General features: G+C 38.7%; 1 protein-coding gene across 6 annotated transcripts in view; it reads left to right on the forward strand.

Annotated features, from left to right (window-relative positions):
- Positions 1-22,173, forward strand: part of pde1ca (phosphodiesterase 1C, calmodulin-dependent a) — a 114,371-nt gene extending 92,198 nt beyond the window's left edge. For 2 of the 6 annotated variants that reach the window (XM_010899021.4, XM_010899025.4), the window contains 6 exons: positions 1,042-1,123; positions 1,215-1,335; positions 3,081-3,107; positions 4,517-4,692; positions 5,275-5,646; positions 21,762-21,955. In XM_010899021.4, coding sequence (XP_010897323.2) covers positions 1,042-1,123; positions 1,215-1,335; positions 3,081-3,107; positions 4,517-4,692; positions 5,275-5,646; positions 21,762-21,943 — 960 coding nt within the window. In that variant the 3' untranslated portion in view covers positions 21,944-21,955. Of the gene's footprint in view, positions 1-1,041; positions 1,124-1,214; positions 1,336-3,080; positions 3,108-4,516; positions 4,693-5,274; positions 5,647-6,609; positions 6,688-7,849; positions 11,474-21,761 lie in introns of those variants that run through there. The other 4 variants (XM_010899022.4, XM_010899024.4, XM_010899023.4 and 1 more) reach the window with 4 other exon arrangements.
- The last annotated feature ends 43 nt before the right edge of the window (positions 22,174-22,216 follow it).

Consider the following 22,216-nt stretch of genomic DNA (forward strand, 5'->3'; position numbering starts at 1 on the left):
AGTCCCAATGCCTTCTCCTTTTATAACAAATAGGTGATAAACCCATTGTTTTAATCCTATTCTGGTTAATCCTATTTTATTGCTTCCCTACTTAACACTAATCACATTAGACTGATACAAGACTAGACCTGCCACTGGCTTTGTACACTCATAGACAAGAAGCAAGTCTCCAAATAGGCCTTGTGAATCTTGAAAAGGCATTTTACATTACTATTATTTATAGGCGATAAGGGAGGCATGCACTATCAGAATGTTTTTGTATAAGAACAAGCAATGTCACTAAACTAAAGGACATTATGTTTAGTGAAATACCTTAGTGTTAATTCTGAATTTAAAATGGCAGTGAGTAATGTAGTTGTTATTGATAAAAAAAAATGAATGAGTACAAAACATAGCATTGGATATAAGGTCTTGCAGTGACTGCCCAGTGAATTGCTTACCCAGAGTCAACCAATGGTGAATCCTGTCTCAGTTATCTACTAGATGTGATTCAAAGATTTTAAGGTAAGGATATCCCTCCATTAGCATTAAAGGCTAATTAATAGTAGGGCCTACAAATGGAAAAATCCATGCACCATATTCCCTTGACAGTGCACTGCTGTTGAAAAGGCCAAACTGTGTTCTGCTCAAAAATAGTGCAACACTAGGGAATAGCAAGGTGACTTTTGGGATGCATCCCTGAATTTTGATAAATGGATTGAAGTCTAATGAGTCCATTCCCAGATGTTGTGCCACTAATCATATTAATTGAAATGTCAAGCACAGTTAATGACCAGGAAATGCTAATAATTCAAATACATTGATTTTGCCCCTTCAATTTTGTTCTCCTCAGGCTAACCAATTATTACTAACTGATTATGGCTAAAATATTTTGTTGAAAAATCAACTATACTGTGATGTAGGACACTAGAGTGGTTTCATGTAGGAGAGGTTGTTTAACTTTCAAATGACAGTTGAGTTTTTTACTACTCTGGGAACACCAATACATCCTCTACTTCCATGTGAAAAGAGTCCAAAGCAGCGGTCATGTTGTGTCCTCAGGGGGATAAAGAAGCTGAGCTGGGCCTTCCCTTCTCTCCACTGTGTGACCGCAAGTCAACCATGGTGGCCCAGTCTCAAATCGGTGAGTCAGTGAAACACTGTTATACATGTTTTCCAGAGAAAGAGAGGGTTGGATAGATCTCACTGGTCCCATATGATTTTCTGCCCCTCAGGCTTCATTGATTTCATTGTGGAGCCCACGTTCACAGTCCTCTCAGACATGACAGAGAAGATTGTGACACCGCTGATCGATGAGGCGTCTCGTTCCGGCCTTGCTGGGTTCCGACGCTCCAGGTGAAGCTGACCCTGGACATTATTACTTACACACGCATGCATACATTCTCTCCCGCACACAAATGCGGACACACACACATGCACACACATGAATTGTATTCCAGTCCTGGTGGGTGCTCTTCAGACGTTTTTCACATATGCATCACATGTATCGAACAGAGGAGTGATGCTGAGGATAAACCCTCATACACATAAATAATATACTGGAAAATATTTCCATAAACTGGAGACTTGTTTATTTGTGTGAATATATTAAAAAAAGACGTAAGTAAACAAAACACATTTAAATAGTTACTGCTCAAAAAAATTCAGGGAACGCTTAAATCACACATCGGGTCTCATGAGCGAAATATGTTAAAGAACAAAATCTTTTCCGTACATTGTGTAATTCACTGACTGAGGGCTGGATTCAAACTCACACCGACAAGTAAAAGTTAACAATTGAAATCACGGGCTGTTCCTCCTTGCATACAATATCATCAGGGCAACTCATAATGTGACTCAGTAGTGTGTATGGCCCCCAGGTGCCTGTATGCAAACCATATAAAATCAAGAGCCAAACCACATTCTGCACGTATTACAACAGCGTGGCTCCATAGGAAAAGTGCTAAACTGTCACCCACTGAAAACATTTGGCGCATTATGAAACAAAAAATATGACAAAGATACCCCGAACTGTTGAGCAGCTGAAATCCTATATCAAGCAAGAATGGGAAAACATTTCACTTTCAAAACTACCGCAATTGGTCTCAGTTCCCATAAGCTTACAGAATATTGTTAAACGAAGAGGTGATGCAACACAATGGTAAACATGTCCCTGTTCCAACTTTTTTGAAACTTGTTGCTTGCATCAAATTCAATATGGGCGTGCATATATCCAAAAACAATAGAATTGCTCAGATTCAACATTTGATATGATGTCTGTCTTTGTACTATTTTCAGTTAAATATAGGTATGAATTATTTGCACATCATTGCATTTGGTTTTTATTTGCATTTTACACAGCCTCCCAGCCTTTTGGTAACCAACCTTGCTATCTAGAGTACAACCTAACAGACAGCTTTGAAAAATGACTAGCTCATTACATGTCTTTTGGTGAAGCTATAGCTCCATATTAATATGATCTGTGATATGACTTCTATGGTGATGAAACTATTATGGAAAACCATATGTTCACAATTCAGAGACTAGTCTTCTTACAGATCTTCTTACGGATACAGATTTAAGTGGTATGTAGTGGATCAAAATAAGAGAAGAATAGACTATTGCTATATAGCAGGAGTTTTCTCCAATGACTTTTCACAGCTGTAGAGGTCAGCCTATTGGGGACAGAGACAAGAGACAAGAGTGACAGTGTTGTACGTTAGATATAAATGATCTGGCATAAGACTTGCTTGTGACCAGAAGACAGCCAGTGGTGGTTGAATAAGGCAGGCTGTTTATGGTACATTATATTGAACTAGCCCTCCATTTCCCCCATTCTGTGTTAATGGTCATCTTGCTGTTGTTGGTGTGCCATTCCACACACTCTCAACATTCTCAGACTGAACCACAATCAGTTCTAAACATTTTCATAGAACCCATAGACTAAAGGGATAACAATGAAAGCACATTTGAAAGACATTACCACTTTCACCACACATGTGCACGCACCTACTGTAATTACACACATTTCTATTTTGTTCTGCCTGCTTATGTTTCTTACTTTATTTTTTTATGTAATACTTTTTATATTTTATTTTTAGTTGCTGTACTGAGAGGAGAGCTGGCAAGTAAGCATTACGTTGTACTTTGGTTTGACAATTTAAAAAATCCCACTTGCGTTTCAGACATGCTTTCACACACAAGCACACAAACACTTACACAGCCAATCATTAACAGAAGCCAGACAACATTAAGCTGTGATCAACAGCTGCTCTGCTGCCACCTAGTCATCATTATCCGAATAGAAGGATTATAAATATTACTTGAATTCTCGTCCACCCATGCCCCCTCATCCATGATATCTTTTTCATACTTCTTCTCATTCTCTCTCTCCATCTCAATTCTTTCACTATTTCACTTTCTCTCGCTCTCCCTGCTTCTCCAAGGCATATTAGGATAAAGCTAAATTGGGGCATAGCTCAAGAGAAGTCCACACTTTCTCTTTGTTCAACGTAAACCCTAAACACGCACACATGTTTGTTTGAAAGCTGGTTGTAATGACTTAACTCCAACCGGATTTGCCTGCTATAGTAGACACAACATTATTATAGATGAGTATAGGCTCATATCAGTCAATATCAGTCAACCATTTTCATGTGGATTTGGAGGTATGCTTTGGATCTTTGTCCTGCTGGAAGATCCAACAAATTATTTTTTTCACTTGAACCGTCCTTGTCACTGTACATGTGCGCAAAAACACTCACATTACTTCCAGGCAAATTCGTCATAATTCCAGTTTTACATTTCTTATTTATGCCCTAATATTGGAAATTGATCATTTCAGGCATGTAGCGATTTTTTATAGAACTATTGCTCTATAGATTTAAAGTTTATCAACCTTTAAGGCAATTTGTCAGTGTGCCACCTCATATTTATACCCAAGTAAAACACAATTTCATGAATGACCACTTAAGAGTTTGCAAAGAATCAGGTGAACTTCAAGAAGTCAAATGTTAATCAGAATATACATAAATTCAGTTTTGTTCATAAGATATTCCAATAAATGTGGTGTGCAGGTTTTTGATGAAAAAAAAAACTTGCACTTTTTCATTGAAAAACTTTTATTCAATAAAAGGTTAGATTCATATAACGTCTTGAATTTTGGACCAAGCTGATGAATAGCAATGACATTTTATCACAAATCGTTTTAGCTCATATTCACCTAGGGTGCTCTATAAACACATTATAGTGCTATTCTATGAGCATCGATAAACCCCAATGCCTCATTCCCATTGCCTCCAGCATGGTTTGGATGTCCAATCACATGCTCAGTGGAATCCCTCTGTAGAACCTGGTCAGTCGGGGTTATGCCAGAATGTCATTGAATGTTTAACTCATTTGAGGGATCATATAGAAAAATGTATCCATCCATTTTACTGGTTAAGTGTGTTCTAAGTGGCTGTGTCCGGTGTTGCAGTTAAGAGTGCATGTTAGGCCTGGCGTATGATGCCCTCTGTCTCTCTCTGTGTGTATGCAGCCTGAACAGTATTCCGGTGGGGGATGGTAAGAGGTCCAGCGTTATCAGTACAGGGTCAGAGGGCAGCGGAACACTCAACTGTTCCCTGGGAAACGTGGACCACAAGAGCTTCAAGGCCATCTGGAATGAAGAAGTACACCAGAACAGAGAAAAGTGGAAGATGCAGGCTGCTAAAGGTAACATGGGGATTGGGCCACTTAACCCTTCACAAGAATAGGTGTGGTATGGTCTGTAGTTTGGAGCAAATTGGGTGGTTATGTGTTTGGTTAGCATCCAAAATATTACTTATTCAAATCCCTGAGCTGACAAGGCGGAAAGAAATCTGTCAATCTGCCTTTGAGCAGGGCAATTTGCCCCGAGTGGCTCTGTCAACAGTGGCTAATCTTTTCTGTGACTCGACTTACCGAGAGTATTTCACGAGTTTATGAAAAAGAACAAATAGAAGCACCCCGTATTTTACCTTATAGCTCATGGATAAGACCCAGGTGACAAACTCGGGACAGGGATGTTTTTTTCTCAAGTGGGTTGGGTTATGGAAGTAGCAGGTGAACTAAAACAAAGCAGAGCCTAAATGTAAAGGAAATCAGAAAATAGCTGTGTTATAGAAATTCATCTTACACCAAGAAGCAGCACTACAGACTGAAGCCGCTAAGATGTACAGTCAAAAGCCTCAACAGGGCTTAGAAGGAAGGTGGTGGGTTAAAGAGTAGGTGGAGTAGGGCTCTTTCACTCACACAAAATACTTGTCGCTCTGACAGATCTGGAGGAGAAAACCAAAAGAGAGGCAGAGGAGAAGGCATCGCTGGAGGGGACGGAAGAGGGGAACGTGTTTGGAACAACAGACGCGTCAGAGGAGAAGGTGGAAGAGAAGAAAGAAACGCCGCGGATGAAGGGGGAGAAAAACACTACTGAAAAAGAAGGGACTCAAGTTGAGTGGGAGAAAAAGAAAGTGGTGCTGGAACAGCCCAAAGAGAAAGAAGGGAACACGGATCCAGGGGGTAGCGTTGGCCCATCAGGAACAGGAACCAAAAAAGACACGTTAACAACAATATCGGGACCGGGCCGAGAATCGAACCAATCAGAGCCCAAGGCTGAAACCAGCACAGGGAACAATCAGAACATTCTAAATGGTATGTGTCAATAAATAATCAATCAATAAAATGTATTTTTAATGCTCCTTTTGCATAAGCTAAGAAGTATTTTTGATGCTTTCAAATCCATTGTTTTCGCCCCAGCAGTGATAGTGAACATCTGTTAATGTTTTAGGCGAATCCTCAGCCACTCTTCTGAAGGGTTTGTTGTAAAATGCTGACCCCTGCTGGTCAATAAAAAAAAATTGAACCACTAGGTGTGTTCTGGAATGACATCCCGTATCAATATCGTTTTTCAAAGTAAGTTATTTCTTTTGTATTCTCAGTGACTTGTGAATACAGTACATTCAGTGGGGCACTTGTCCGTTTCACTTATTTAAACGTGTTGGGGGCAGATTTGTGCTGAGGACAGATATGTTTGTGATCGGTTCACCTAAGGGAGAGGATGGCGCTTGCCTTTCAAATGGCCTTAATTCTCTGAGAATACTTTTGACCAGGGTTATTGCTGTTCTCTACCGTAAACCCTAACCCCTACACATAGGCTAACCGTACCAATTCTTCATGCACTGTAGACATCAATTGAGGGTTAGGGTTAGGTTTAGGGTTAGCCTATGTGTAGGCTAACACACAAATGAACACTGCTCTTTGCATTGGGAATTTTATGGTTATCTTGTTTTACCAGGTAAGTACTTTATGATGAAGAACACTCTTATTTTCCGCAACTACTCTGGTTAGTTGCCTATCACAGGTGCAGGAGGGCAGATTATTCCAGCTTTTTTGAGGATTGGAATCAGTCACTTTCGTTTACTGGCAAACCACTCTTGAGCACTAGGCTACCGCTAGGCTACATTCATTTAGCCCTTCAGGTTAGATCTGGGCAGATTGGCCTTGAAGACATTTGATTAAGTTAAACTCCCAACTCCGCGCGGCGACGTAGCCCCCACTGCACCCTGTTCTTGGTGCAATGTGATGGTTGATGACTGGTGTTTTATTTGACTCCAGGGGAAGTACCAGAGGAGCTAGACTCACCTGACACTGACTCTGGCTCTGATGATGACAGTGAGAAAAACATCTCGGATGGTAAAACAGTATTTTCCTTCTCGTCAGGGTGAACCTTAGCTACGTTTCCACAAATATATATGTGCCCTCTTCTTAACGCAAAATGAAAAAGACAACGTTTTGGTAGTAACAAGGTTTGGAAGAATCACATTTAAAACATTGCAGTTATGTCCTGCATTTCCATATTTCAGTGTGTAGAAACATTTATTTAAAAGTAGATGGTCAGATACAGTGCCTTTGGAAAGTATTCAAACCACGACCACTTTCTTTACATTATTGTTTATATACTTAACCTATGATTGATTAAATAGATAAAAAAAATCATAAATATGCGATAACCAAGCGTAATAAAATATTTAGACCATTGGCCCCAAAATCTCCCATAGCCTGGGTGTTCAATTGGTTTGAGACCTGGTGAATGAAAAGGCCATAGTATATATCAAACTATTCGGTGAACCCTCGTGCACTGTGGATGGGGCTATTGTCACCCCCCCCATCTCCCCCATCCACAGTGCACCAGGGTTCACCGAATGAATGCTGTTGGTCATGAATGCTGTCAGTCTGAATACATTCCGAAGGCAATGGACTTACACGCTACGATATTGAATTACGAATAATAATGACATCATGACAACATAGCCCCTCAATTAATAAAATAGTACAATTGAACTGTCATGTGAATGGTTTCAGAAACAGGAGGTCTCTAATGCAAGACTCGGACTGACTAGAGGAAACGTGTCTAATGTCACTCGCACCCTCACCGCCAACTGTCTTTCTCCATCTCCCTCGCAAAGTCTTTCACGTTACCATGGGGACAGTGTGTGTGTTCAGTGGTGGTTGTCTGTAGTCATCTTTGCTCATGACAGGGACTTCTTCACTGTGCCTCCATACATAACACGTTATCTATTTTATCAGACTGATTTTCATATCTGTTCTCCCAGGCAAACGCAACCACTCTTTCATAGTCCGATCCCTTTCATTCAGCTGTTTACTTGCATTTGACGACTGACTTTCAAACTGACTATGGAACTCACCCACCCAACCTGTACCTATGTTAAGAGCATAGAGCACCCCTCCATTTCAGTAGACTACAGTGTCTTCAACCCCTCCCCCTTTCCCAGCATGCCAAGAAGTTGGAGCAGGAAGTTCTAAGTGTGCCATATGTGCTCTTCCCCTCCCACAGATACGGAAGAGGAGGACTCTGACCACAGTTCATCTGCGTCTCTAACACCTGGAGCAGTGGAGGCCGCTCCTTTGTCCCATGCAAACTAACTGCCCATTCATTTCCCCCCAAAACTGACTTCATTTCCCAGGGGACAGCTCTCTCTGTCTAACGTTCCAGACCACATTCTGCTATATGTACTGTTGTTGTTTTTCTGTTTGTTTTTTTTACACTAGTTTAACTTTATCTCGCTCTGGTGGAATTCAGTTTTTCTTCTGCTTTTTTTTGCTGTCAGTAATAAAAAAATATATATGTTTTTCTCCCGAATGGAAGCTTAACTTGCTAGTCCAGGTGTCCTTATGGTAAATGCCATGTCATCGTTCACCATTAGCCAAAACATTTTGACCTTTGCCAATACCTGAGCCGTGATGGATACACCGGCCCTTTCTGCCACCCAGAGAGGGGTAGGCGCGTGCGCATACTGACCCATCAGATTAAGGCTAAAGGACAGTACATGTTGTCAGGTTGGCCAGGCCTCTAGCCAAGCTTGACTCTTCCAGAAGAACATTTGGTTGGCCATGCGCTCTTTCCTCCGCCTCTTCGCACTGCTACACAGCTACACACTTCTGGTGGATGGAAGAAGGGCCTATGCTGGACCATCAGACCTCTCTGTGTGTGTATGTGCTCTGTGTGCTGTGTCCCATCTTGAATCTAAGAAGAATGTTGAATCTATTGGTATTTTTCCAACAGAGCAATGAAGAAATTCAACAAACGATGGTTGTCATATTTATATCGCATTCAGTACAATATTGTTGGATTGGTTGTGCTTTAACTTTGCATTTCATTAATAGAATGCACTTTCTAAATAGGAAAATTCTAACTAGCTTATATTAAATTAAGTTAAATTAAGTAAACCTAACCCCGGTCATAAAATGTAATGTACATAGGAAATCTGAAAGTGTAATGTTTTATTCATTGAAACATGTTCTGATTCCACATCAGTAGTACAAAATTGTGTACAGATGCCGTATCTTAAATTGAACATACTGTTATTACTAATTCATAGTCTATCTAAGATTTAAAGACTTGTACATTTGTAATATGTACTTCAGCAATACAGACCCAGGCCCATATCTACCATTAAGGAGACCGAGGTCATGTCCTCTGTTTCTTTCGATTTTTCTTTTTTACACGCTGAATGAAAGTGATAAAAACGGGAGGAACAAGATCACCGCCTGTTGCATGATTTGGATCATGATGACTGTGTGTTGTGAAGTCCAGCCGGGCAGTGATCATGGTTTCCATTAGCAAAGACTTTCCCGCATTCTTTGCCAGTTGCTACTGGTGATGAAGAGTCACAGCTAGCAGTGGGGGAGTAGTTGTTGAAAAGACTGACAATACAGGGGACAGGTATGATAGGTAGCTAGAGAAATGAAGATTTTTTGTTATTTTACAATAACCATTTTGTAACCAGCTAAATGTCATTCATCTCTATAAATATCATAAAAACAGTGACATCAAAATGATTAGGAGCATGGCAACTTATCTAAACTACACAAAACTAGAGTGGACAGTGGTGCTAATTAACTAGCTATATTTCTTTGTATTAAATTTTTTTTTGGGGGGTGAGGTACAATTTACCTGCTTTTAACATTGGGGGGTCAGGTCTTCCCTGATCCTATGCCCTTGGCTGTATGGCAGTAAATTACAAGGGTAGAATTATATTTTGTGAATATATCAATATAGTGATTGACCCTGAAGCAAGAAACAGTAAGGGACAAGAAGTTAGGACAGATGATATAATCTTTTTGACTTGCCAATAGAGAAATCCCAAATTGACAGCGTCTTGTAATATATATATATTTATTGTGATGAATTTGTCATTGTTTATCTGGGGAGTTTTTTTGTATGAATTCAAGTGAGTAAAGGGCATCAGCTGTTTTCTCTGGGTTTTAATTTAACACTTAATTCATAATGGGAGATTAAGCATTATATTTTTTCAAGAGATCATGTATTCAACGTTCATATTTTCAAACAGATTCTAATTCCAATTTTGGGGATGGGAGGGATTTGTGTTGCGACTCATGACCTCAGTGTTTCTGGAGTGCTAGATACGGCCTTGTAAAGATTTGATTGATTATGCTAATGAAAAATGCCACAGTTCCAAAAAGTGTCCATTTATTATAATCCGCCTACCAATTCACATGTCATGTTACTGTAGAAATATGTTATTGCTGTGAGGAATGGGTCAAATTATGATACAGCATCTGTGTATAAAAAATATTATATAATTGTGTTGACGTATAACACTCCAGTATTATAATTCCAATTTTATGGTAAATCTTAAGAAAGAAATAACATTTAAGAGAACCATGACTGATTCATTACATACTCAATAGCTATAATAGATTTGTCAGAGTGTAGTTGATTTATGTTTCCACAGTGCAGGTCTGATTGATTCAAAACACTAGTGTGATGACATTATATGACTGTTTTTTAAATCGACTTCTTTATTCAAGCATATTAGCCAGGTTGGTAGCTCTGTTGGTAGAGCATGGTGCCTGCAACTCCAGGGTTCTGTGTTTGATTCCCATCAGGGGCCAGTACTAAAATTTACACATTTGGCACTGTAAGCTCTTCTGGACATGAGTGTCTGCTAAATTATATAAGCATAATGCTGAATTGTGTATTGTCTCACATTAGGCAACAGAAAAAAGTTATACATTAGATACAGTATCAAGAAACTTTAGAAGACATGGGCAGGATCATGGCTATGAGTTTTTGCACAGCTTGCAAAAGCATGTTTAAAGTATAGATGTTCTTGAGGAGGGAGCCTCTATCACAGCCATGAAATCAGGTCTTTAGCCTCAGTAGGTGCACCTTACCGTCCTCTCTGTGCCTTTGGCTTTGTAGATAGCTTGCTACTAACATTATACTTCTGCAGCACCCACTGGGTGATGTCACAGCTGGCCCTACTCTCACCTCACTGCTAGTAACAGTCAGAGCAGTCTGCAGTCTTCAGTGCTGAAAGTAATTTCCATTACTGTAGTCCTCTGACTTGAGCAATGATTTGTTGTTGAAAGAAAAATTATCTCATCCTATTCAAAGCTAGCTAGCAAGGCCAAACAAACTACTAAAGCTATAAAAATATCAGAAATCAGAAATTTAAAAAAATATGTAGATAAAAAAAGTGATGCAGATGAAATATACATGAAAAAAACAGTGCTTGACTTGGGCAAAAAATTATAATAGATGAGAACCAACTCCTCACAAAAACTCTGCTGCTTGAGGCCTGTTCCACTTGTACATTACAATTCTTCTCAGTTACATAAGAGCAGTTTTTAGAAAGGTCTAGCAGAACAATAATGGTTTCAGACTTTCTGATTGTCATGCCTTGGTGCCTGGATTATTGTCATAGACCCACTTGTGCAAAATGTGAAATATATTTTAGGAAAGGTCTAGGCAACTGAGAATATTTTGTTACATTTCCTTTACTTTTGAGTAATGTTGTGCTAATCCAACGTCCTCATCTACAACCAGATAGCCTTCCGTAAAATACATTTGGAGTGGTCTGAGGCAAATACAACCCTGTTTCCAAAAAAGTTGGAAATAAAAACAAATGATTATCTAATTAAAGATAGTACAAAGACAACATATAAAAGGTTAAAACTGAGAAATGTTATTATTTATGGAAAAATGTATGCCCATTTTGAATTTTGCTACCGTTTCAAAGAAGTTGGGACCGGGCATTATCGCGGTGTTGCATCACGTCTTTTAACAATACTCTATAAGCATTTGGAAACTGAGGAGACCAATTGCTCTAGTTTTGAAAGTAAATGTTTTCCCATTCTTGCTTGATATTGGATTTGAGCTGCTCAACAATTCTTGATCTCCTTTGTCGTCTTTTTCATAATGTGGCAAATTTTTTCAGTGGTTGACAGGTCTGGACTGCAGGCAGGCCAGTTTAGCATGCAAATTATTTTACTATGGAGCAGTGCTGCTGTTACACGTGACAGAATGGGGTTTGGCATTGTCTTTCTGCAATAAGCAAGGCCTTCCCTGAAAAAGATGTTGTCTGGATGGCAGCTCCAAATCTTGTATATAATGTTCAGCATAAATGCTGCCTTCAGAGATGTCCATGCCATGTGCACTAATGCACCCCCATACCATCAGGGATTCTGGCTTTTGATTTGTGAGCTGATAACAAGCAGGATGGTCCCTCGCCTATGTCTATGATTCCCAAGAATTATTTCACATTTTGATTCGTCTGACCTCTGGACAGTTTTCCACTTCACCTCAGTCAATCTTAAATGAGTCTGGGCCCAGAGAAGGCAGCAGTGTTTCAGGATCTTGTTTATATATGGTTTCATCTTTGCATGGTAGACAACGTGAATATCTATGTTCACAGTTAACGGTTTTCAGAAGTGTTCCTGAGCCCATGCAGTGATGTCCACTACAGAATGATGCCTGTGATTAATGCAGTGCCTGGGTTTAATGTTTTTGGCCTTGTTCCTTGCATACAGAGATTTCTCCAGAATCTCTGAATCTTTTAATGTTATGTACCATAGAGGATGAGATCTACAAACTCTTGTCAATTTTACAGTGAGAAATGTAATTCTGAAATTGTTGCACTTTATGCCCACGCAGTCTTTCACAGAGTGGTGAACCCCTCCCCATTTTTATTTCTGAAAGACTCATCCTATCTGAGATGCTCTTTTTATACCCAATTTTGTTACTGACTTTTTACCAAATAACCCAGTGTCTCCCAAACTTTTTCAGTTACTGTACCCCCAGATTCTGGGGGTCCTAGTACCCCTGGTTGGGAACCACTGAAATAACCTAATCAGTTGTGTGATGTTCCACCAAGTTTTTTTATTGGTGTTCTCAGGATGATGTGGGGTATTTGACTTGCACCAAACCTCAGTGCTTAGCTATTTTTTGGTCTCATCAGGCCATAGAAGCTTCTTCCACTTGGTCTCCCACAACAAACCTTCTTGAAAACTCTACCCAAGGTTTAATGAGTTTTATATGAGTTTTCAACCCCCTGAAGTACCCCCTCATGTTAATTTCACTAGTAAGTCTATGGTGTCATGAGTGTTTTCAAGTACCCCCTGTGGAGAGGCCAAGTACCCCCAGGGGTCCTAGTACCCCTGGTTGGGAACCACTGAAATAACCTAATCAGTTGTGTGATGTTCCACCAAGTTTTTTTATTTAGCATTGCACACATTTTCCAGTCTTTTGTTGCCCCTGTCCCAGCATTTTTTAAACATGTTGCTGGCATCAAATTCAAGTGGGCATGGCATGTATTGTTCAAGAAGCAAGTCTCACTTTCAACATTTGATATGTTGTCTTTGTACTATTTTCTATTGAATATAGGGTTTGAATGATTTGCGCATCATTGCATTCTGTTTTTCTTTACATTTTACACAGCATCCCTACTTTTTTGGAAATGGGGTTGTACACCCTTTTCATTTGTTCCTCCACTTTTCCACAAAAAGTCTATGTGCAAACAAGCCTTTGTATTGAACATACAGTGGGGAGAACAAGTATTTGATACACTGCCGATTTTGCTGGTTTTCCCACTTACAAAGCATGAATAGGTCTGTAATTATCATAGGTACACTTCAACTGTGAGAGACGGAATCTAATACAAAAATCCAGAAAATCACATTGTATGATTTTTAAATAATTAATTAGCATTTTATTGCATGACATCAGTATTTGATCACCTACCAACCAGTAAGAATTCAAGTTCTCACCGACATGTTAGTTTTTCTGTAAGAAGCCCTCCTGTTCTCCACTCATTACCTGTATTACTGCCCCTGTTTGAACTCGTTACCTGTAAAAAAGACACCTGTCCACACACTCAATCAAACAGACTCCAACCTCTCCACAATGGCCAAGACCAGAGAGCTGTGTAATGATATCAGGGATAAAATTGTAAACCTGCACAAGGCTAGGATGGGCTATAGGACAATAGGCAAGAAGTTTGGCGAGAAGGCAACAACTGTTGGCGCAATTATTAGAAAATTGAAGAAGTTCAAGATGACGGTCAATCTCCCTCGGTCTGGGGCTCCATGCAAGATCTCACCTCGTGGGGCATCAATGAGCATGAGGAAGGTGAGGGATCAGCCCAGAACTACACGGCAGGACCTGGTCAATGACCTGAAGAGAGCTGGGACCACAGTCTCAAAGAAAACCATAGATAACACACTACGCCGTCATGGATTTAAGTCCTGCAGCGCACGCAAGGTCCCCCTGCTCAAGCCAGCGCATGTCCAGGCCCATCTGAAGTTTGCCAATGACCATCTGGATGATCCAGAGAAAGAATGGGAGAAGGTCATGTGGTCTGATGAGACAAAAATAGAGCTTTTTGGTCTAAACTCCACTTGCCATGTTTGGAGGAAGAAGAAGGATGAGTACAACCCCAAGAACACCATCCCAACTGTGAAGCATGGAGGAGGAAACATCATTCTTTGGGGATGCTTTTCTGCATAAAGGAAAGGACGACTGCACAGTATTGAGGGGAGGATAGACGGGGTCATGTATCGCAAGATCTTGGCCAATAACCTCCTTCCCTCAGTAAGAGCATTGAAGATGGGTCGTGGCTGGGTCTTCCAGCCTGACAACGACCCGAAACACACAGCCAGCGCAACTAAGGAGTGGCTCCGTAAGAAGCATCTCAAGGTCCTGGAGTGGCCTAGTCAGTCTCCAGACCTGAACCCAATAGAACATCTTTCGAGGGAGCTGAAAGTCCATATTGCCCAGCGACAGCCCCAAAACCTGAAGGATCTGGAGAAGGTCTGTATGGAGGAGTGGGCCAAAATCCCTGCTGCAGTGTGTGCAAACCTGGTCAAGAACTACAGGAAATGTATGATCTCTGTAATTGCAAACATAGGTTTCTGTACCAAATATCAAGTTCTGCTTTTCTGATGTATCAAATACTTATGTCATGCAATAAAATGCAAATGAATTACTTAAAAATCATACAATGTGATTTTCTGGATTTTTGTTTTGGATTCCTTCACTCACAGTTGAAGAGTACCTATGATAAAAATGACAGACTTCTAAGTGGGAAAACCTTCAAAATCGGCAGTGTATCAAATACTTGTTCTCCCCACTGTATGGAATTGGTTGGTGAAGATACTGATACATGATTTTTATACAAAATGTGCTGATTCTTCAATTTATCTTTAATCCAGAATAACATTTGATTAGATGTTTATGAAATTGTTTGGTGAAATATATATATATATAAAAAAGCTAATAGTCCAAGATTCTGCATCGTTTTAAAGTACGATGTAAACTTGTTGATTATAAAATAAAATGTGATTAATATCTGCTACATTTAAAATATTTTTTTATACTTTCTGTTCTGTTTCTTGGACTTCACAGAAAATAGTTATGTTGATGAATGTATTTTTGATTTTAATGGTGTAATATATAGTTTTGATGAATGTATTTCTGTTCTGAGAAGGCAGCTACATTTTGAAAACACATTATTGTTTAGCAAATTCCTAATTTCTGGGTCCTGAAAACATATTTACCAAGATGCTTGAATGCAATTGAGAATATTTTTTAATCCAGACTTAAAAGCATGCAGAGCAATTACTCTTCGATATTAAAAGTACTGACACCAAATCTAAGTACCAGCATCGGTTTTAGTCCAAGTCAAGCACTGCCAGAAACAATCAAAAAAACACATAAATAGCAACATATGTACAGAATTTATAGAGCTCTCAGCCTTGCATTGGTGAGCCCATGTTATAAAGGCAGGCACAATAAACATGTTCACTTTACTAGGGAGAAATTTATTTCAGTTACAATTCAAATATATTTCGGTATGTTTGCTACTCCTGTTTTTATATATGTGTGTATACATATACAGTGTATATATATATATATATATATATATATATATTTGTATATTTGTATATTTATATACACACACAACATATACGCAGTGTCTCAAAAATATTCACCCCCTTGGACTTTTCCACTGACCAACACAAAAAATCCATAATGTGAAAAATACATTCTATAAATTGTTCACAGAAAATAAATGATTGCATAAGTATTCACCCTTTTAGTCAATATTTGGTAGAGCACATATCTATCAGCTTTACATGTCAGGACATTGACCCTTCGCTTTTTCCGCCAGTCCAGTGTAGCTTTGCCTGTATGTCTGCAGTCAATGATCTGCTGGAAAGTTGATCTTCTCGCAAGTCCCAGGTCTATGTGTAGACTTCAACAGGTCTTCTTTCAGGATTTCTATGTAATTTCTATGCCCTCAATCTCCACAAGCTTTCCAGGTACTTATTCAGAGAAGCATCCCCATAGCTTGATTCCACCACCAGGGGGCTTCACTGTCAGAATGGTGTTCTCAGGATGATGTGGGGTATTTGACTTGCACCAAACACAGTGCTTAGCTATTTTTTGGTCTCATCAGACCATAGAAGCTTCTTCCACTTGGTCTCCCACAACAAACCTTCTTGCAAACTCTACCCAAGGTTTAATGAGTTTTATATGAGTTTTCAACAATGGCTTTTATTTCCTCTCCCATAAAAGCCACTTCTATGAAGTACCTGGGCTGTTGTTGCTGTATGCAGTGTCTCCCAGCAACTAGTACCCTGACTAGTGTACTTCTTATATGGTAACTCCTTTTTGAGGAGGGCCTGTTGTAGACAGATTCAGTTTTTCTTAATAATGGACCGCCTTGCGTATCTTCTAATAGCTTATGCCTGATTGATCCTTATTCCACATTTGGTTTCAATGTCCGTTCATCTTCATTATGTCGTTTTTGTTAAGGATTGTACTAACCAACTGAGCCAGGTGGATTTAACCTGAAATCATGGGAAACACGTGAATTTCAAAAAGGTGGACTCCATTAAATTAATATGTTACTTGTAAAGACTAGTTGTTGCACTGTAGCTCATTTAGGTGTGTCATAGCAAACATGGTGAATACTGCAGTCAATTATTTGTAACTTTTTTTCCCTAATTAAAATAATTTAGATTTCCTGTAACACAATGACATGTGGAAAGGTCCATGGGGATGTGATTACCTTTTTGAGGCACAATATATATATATATGTGTGTGTGTGTGTATAATAAAAATACTTCATTTATTTATGTAAACTGTATATTTTTTCTCTCTGGTTCTGAGCGTTTTTAGCAAGTTTCTTTGTTGCCTCTGTTGCCAGTTCTGTTTCTAACCATAATATGTATTTATTATACATAAAATTGAGGTTTTATTAATTCTTTAATTTGTATAGTTTGTAATCTATATATATGATGTTTTCATTTTACTTTCTGTATCCAGAAGGTCAAATGTTTCCATGACTTGACGATGTAGAGTGTTTATCTGCATTGGCGAAGATGGCCGATGTTGCTCATTTCACTTATTGTGAAATTCATTATCATGAGTTGTCTCTTTGGGGTTTGCATAACCCCAAATTACCTTTGCACTTCAATTCCAAGACTTTTCTTGACGTTGCTTTAAGATTCTGCAGCTCAACTCATTATTCTAACATCTTTATTCATTTAATGCATTGCTGCATCAAATAATTTATGTTTTCTAATGTGGATACAATTAGATTGAGAGACTCACTTTAGTTCCAGCTGTTCAACTTACATGTGAAGAACCTTGTTAAACAAACTAAGACTCTGACTGATCCATGTTGATAAACAGATATATATATAATTTCTTTTTTTTTTAATGCATTTCTATTTTGTGTTAATGTAATTATTATATATCAAAAACAAAGGAAATAACTAAAAATAAACATACAAACAAGCATTGAATAGATTGCCAGACATAATTAGATTTAGAAAGTGAAGAATCTAAGCTTATAATGTTGTGCAGGAAACAGACTAGAACATGTATAGTACAGCATGGATCATCTTTGGGGGTTTTCCAATGGCCTCCTCCAGATTCACTGTGTAGAAATTCCTGTTGCCTTGACCAAAGATAGAAAAACAGTGGGCTTAGATACTAAAAATCCCAAAAGCTCCAGAAGGAAGAATATTAGCCTTATATAAGATATCATTAATACACTAAAGTATTGCCCTGTAGATTTCTATGTCTCTATTTTACTAGCTTTTGGGACTTACACTCACCTAAAGGATTATTAGGAACACCTGTTCAATTTCTCATTAATGCAATTATCTAATCAACCAATCACATGGCAGTTGCTTCAATGCATTCAGGGGTGTGGTCCTGGTCAAGACAATCTCCTGAACTCCAAACTGAATGTCAGAATGGGAAAGAAAGGTGATTTAAGCAATTTTGAGCGTGGCATGGTTGTTGGTGCCAGACGGGCCAGTCTGAGTATTTCACAATCTGCTCAGTTACTGGGATTTTCACGCACAACCATTTCTAGGGTTTACAAAGAATGGTGTGAAAAGGGAAAAACATCCAGTATGCGGCAGTCCTGTGGGCGAAAATGCCTTGTTGATGCTAGAGGTCTGAGGAGAATGGGCAGACTGATTCAAGCTGATAGAAGAGCAACTTTGACTGAAATAACCACTCGTTACAATCAACGTATGCAGCAAAGCATTTGTGAAGCCACAACATGCACAACCTTGAGGCGGATGGGCTACAACAGCAGAAGACCCCACCGGGTACCACTCATTTCCACTACAAATAGGGAAAAGAGGCTACAATTTGCACGAGCTCACCAAAATTGGACAGTTGAAGACTGGAAGAATGTTGCCTGGTCTGATGAGTCTCAATTTCTGTTGAGACATTCAGATGGTAGAGTCAGAATTTGGCGTAAACAGAATGAGAACATGGATCCATCATGCCACTGTGCAGGGTGGTGGTGGTGGTGTAATGGTGTGGGGGATGTTTTCTTGGCACACTTTAGGCCCCTTAGTGCCAATTGGGCATCGTTTAAATGCCACGGCCAACCTGAGCATTGTTTCTGACCATGTACATCCCTTTATGACCACCATGTACCCATCCTCTGATGGCTACTTCCAGCAGGATAATGCACCATGTCACAAAGCTCGAATCATTTCAAATTGGTTTCTTGAACATGACAATTAGTTCACTGTACTGAAATGGCCCCCACAGTCACCAGATCTCAACCCAATAGAGCATCTTTGGGATGTGGTGGAACAGGAGCTTCGTGCCCTAGATGTGCATCCCACAAATCTTCATCAACTGCAAGATGCTATCCTATCAATATGGGCCAACATTTCTAAAGAATGCTTTCAGCACCTTGTTGAATCAATGCCACGTAGAATTAAGGCAGTTCTGAAGGCGAAAGGGGGTCAAACACAGTATTAGTATGGTGTTCCTAATAATCATTTAGGTGAGTGTATTTTAGTGCAAGATTATGTCAGTGCTTAGTGTTTGTTAATACTTAGTGGCAGCTATCCTGTTTCATAATGTCTAATAATTATTTGCTTGTCATACTAAGAGAGAGGCTGTTTTTTGTTTTATTTTACGATTATATTTACACTGCACACTTTATATTAACAGTGCCACATTGAACTGTTTATATATTTCAATGTTCTATTTCTTAATGTCTGTTAACTGGGCTGTGGATCTTTGACAAAGTAAAGAATCCCTGAACATGGTAAAACAAACCCCAGAAGGCTGTTGTAAATGTGGTGCAGAGAAAGTTTTGCATGCTTGTCTTCCCATGCTTGATCCACGGGGCTACTAGCCTGGCTAGCATGTAGGCTAGTGGGACTCAGTCCCTAAAGTCCAGTAATAACCTCAGAAGACATAGGTTCCACAACTGCTAAATAAACTCAAATACACTGCGTGCACCACTGGAAGGTTTTGAGAGTTGAACATTAACAATAGCTACATTATACTTTCCCAGGGAAGTTAAGAACTCAGCAGATCCAGATAGGAGCAATATACACTGTGGATTTGTTTTCTAGGCTGAACCACCGTTACTTTAGAAGATGAGATATATTTATACACCACATCAGGCATCACTAATCATTCTAATATTAGTTTATACCATGGCATTGTTGAATTTTTGACTCTGATTGGCTTGAAGGCCTTATTTCCCTACAATAACCTGTATAACTGCACAGTAACTCTCAATGTTATTGTCTATTTTTACATTTTCTATGTTTTTCTTTCGCTTTTGGAAACAGATGTTGAATTGGAAACGTTTGGCACTGAATACAATTTTAATTACAATATGTTGGGATAACAGTTTGGTTAGTTAAGCAAGCAAGTTTCTTTTCTTACCAAAGCAAATACTGGAGCTAGTAGCTAATTTACATGCTAGATACTTCAATAGATGTTGCACGTGTACTGTAGGTAAATATGGTGCCGTACGCTTCTACATTAAACATCAAAACTATTGGCACCCTGGATAAAGATATAAAGGATATAGAAAAGAACAAGATAGCTCATGATCTTAAGTTTATTTTATACAGCCAGTTTTTCTTTGCTAATGTGCTAGTCAGATTTATATTGAAGTATAACTTGCCAGTACAGTAAGTCTAACACCTAGGAGTTGGTATTGCCAGGCTAGTTTGTTAGCCATTTATTGTCTTTTCTGTGATCCCCTTTTTCAAAAATGGCACTATCGATGAAAATATGTTGAACTTTGTTTGTTTGTAAGCAAATATCCCTCCTATTTAATTTCTTAAATGTATTTGAAGCCATTCACATGTTTTTTCTATGAGTACTGTTGTTCAACAGTAGTACTCATGGAACAAAATTATTTTCATCGTTTTTTTTTATGATTATACTCGTGGTCTTCATGTTTTCATTTGTTTGAACTGAAAAGATTTTATTGATCACACACCAATACCAAACTGTGCAGCAGGCCAGGTGGTGGTGTTTGTTCCAACGCTACGTTAGTGCACTGTTGTGACAATAAATCTGAACTCAAAGGGCTCAGATCACGACTCTTTGTCTTCATTGTGTCCAGACCTTTTAGTCAAACTATTTAGTCAAACAGTGTCAGAGATAAGCAGTGTTTCTTTTACACGTACTTGCATATATAAACTGCTAATCTAAACTTCAGGTTAACTTTTTAATTGGCATTTTAGTGGCCTACACTAGTTGGATGTATTTGATGATGGAACAGTCACATTGTTGATGTAACAGCTTTTTAGAGAATTTGGTTTGGAATTTACAATATTCTTTCTATCAAACTGGTATTTTTGTAGGGTGGGGATTTTTTTAAATATAATACACATAATCTATTGGAAAATTATTATTTATTATTACATTTAAAAAGTTTATTTAATTATTTTAAAATAAAAGTTATAGTAGCATTACCAGATATGTTAATGTTAAGGTTACTTGCAGATGTATTCTGTGTTTCAAGTTACAAAATACCTGCATTTGAATTACATAGAAAGGGAAATTATGTATTTTATTTTGATACTTTTGTCTTACAGTATTTTGACATTTTACTTTGTGATCTCTGCATGTAATCACATTAAATGTCCATGTAGTCAGTTAAACAGGGAACATTCTTCTACCTATAAAATAATAACAATGGATTATAAAATATTAGAATATAGACTCATACATCCGACCAACCTGAGTACATGTGTATTGTATCATTTATTTAAAATATGTTTTGGTGTATTTTAGTATTTTCAGTTAATGTCATCTGAATCAAAGACTGTTACTGAACAGATAATTTACTATAAACTAACAGCCATTATACATATTTTTTTTCTTCTAAATGCCTGAGATTTATGCATAGGAGTGAATTTAAGTCAGTGTATATTATTTCAAATACATTAAAATGTTCAAGTATTTGTCTTTTCAACTAAGACATATCTAAATAGTCTCAGTACTTCAAAATGTATTTTAAAGTAAAATACATACCTTAGGGTTTGTACCCAGGTCTGCACCACACACTGGATATCTGCACAGGGGGTACAAAAGCAACCAAAACCTTGACTACTTCGCTTGAACATTGTGACCTCTTCTCTTCCAGACACATATAATGATGGTTACGACCTGATTCGCTATTACAAGAGACCCAGCTACTGTGCCAACTCTTACTTGGCACTGCCCTCCAGAGAGAAGGACAGGGAGAAGAGACCTGAGGGCAAGCCCATCGACACTAGGAGCAGAGTCAGAAAACTTCAGCGCATCTGCCTGCACCGCAGGAAGTGACGTCACAGGACGTGGCCTCACAGGAAGTGATGTCACAGGACGTGGCCTCACAGGAGGTGACATCACTTGACATAGCAATCCAAAAAAATCTCACTCATCCTGGTGCAACCAAAAGAAACCTGCACCCAGAGAATAGGTGATTATTAGGTTAATTATTTCATTTACTCTAACTAATGCTTTAAATATGAAGTATCTGGACACTGAACATCACATAACATGGAATCAGATATTTTCGCACTTAATTGTTTATGTTAACGCTTGGGATTTTTTTTA

Source organism: Esox lucius, chromosome 21, assembly GCF_011004845.1.
Source record: "Esox lucius isolate fEsoLuc1 chromosome 21, fEsoLuc1.pri, whole genome shotgun sequence".
NCBI classification, from domain to species: domain Eukaryota; kingdom Metazoa; phylum Chordata; class Actinopteri; order Esociformes; family Esocidae; genus Esox; species Esox lucius.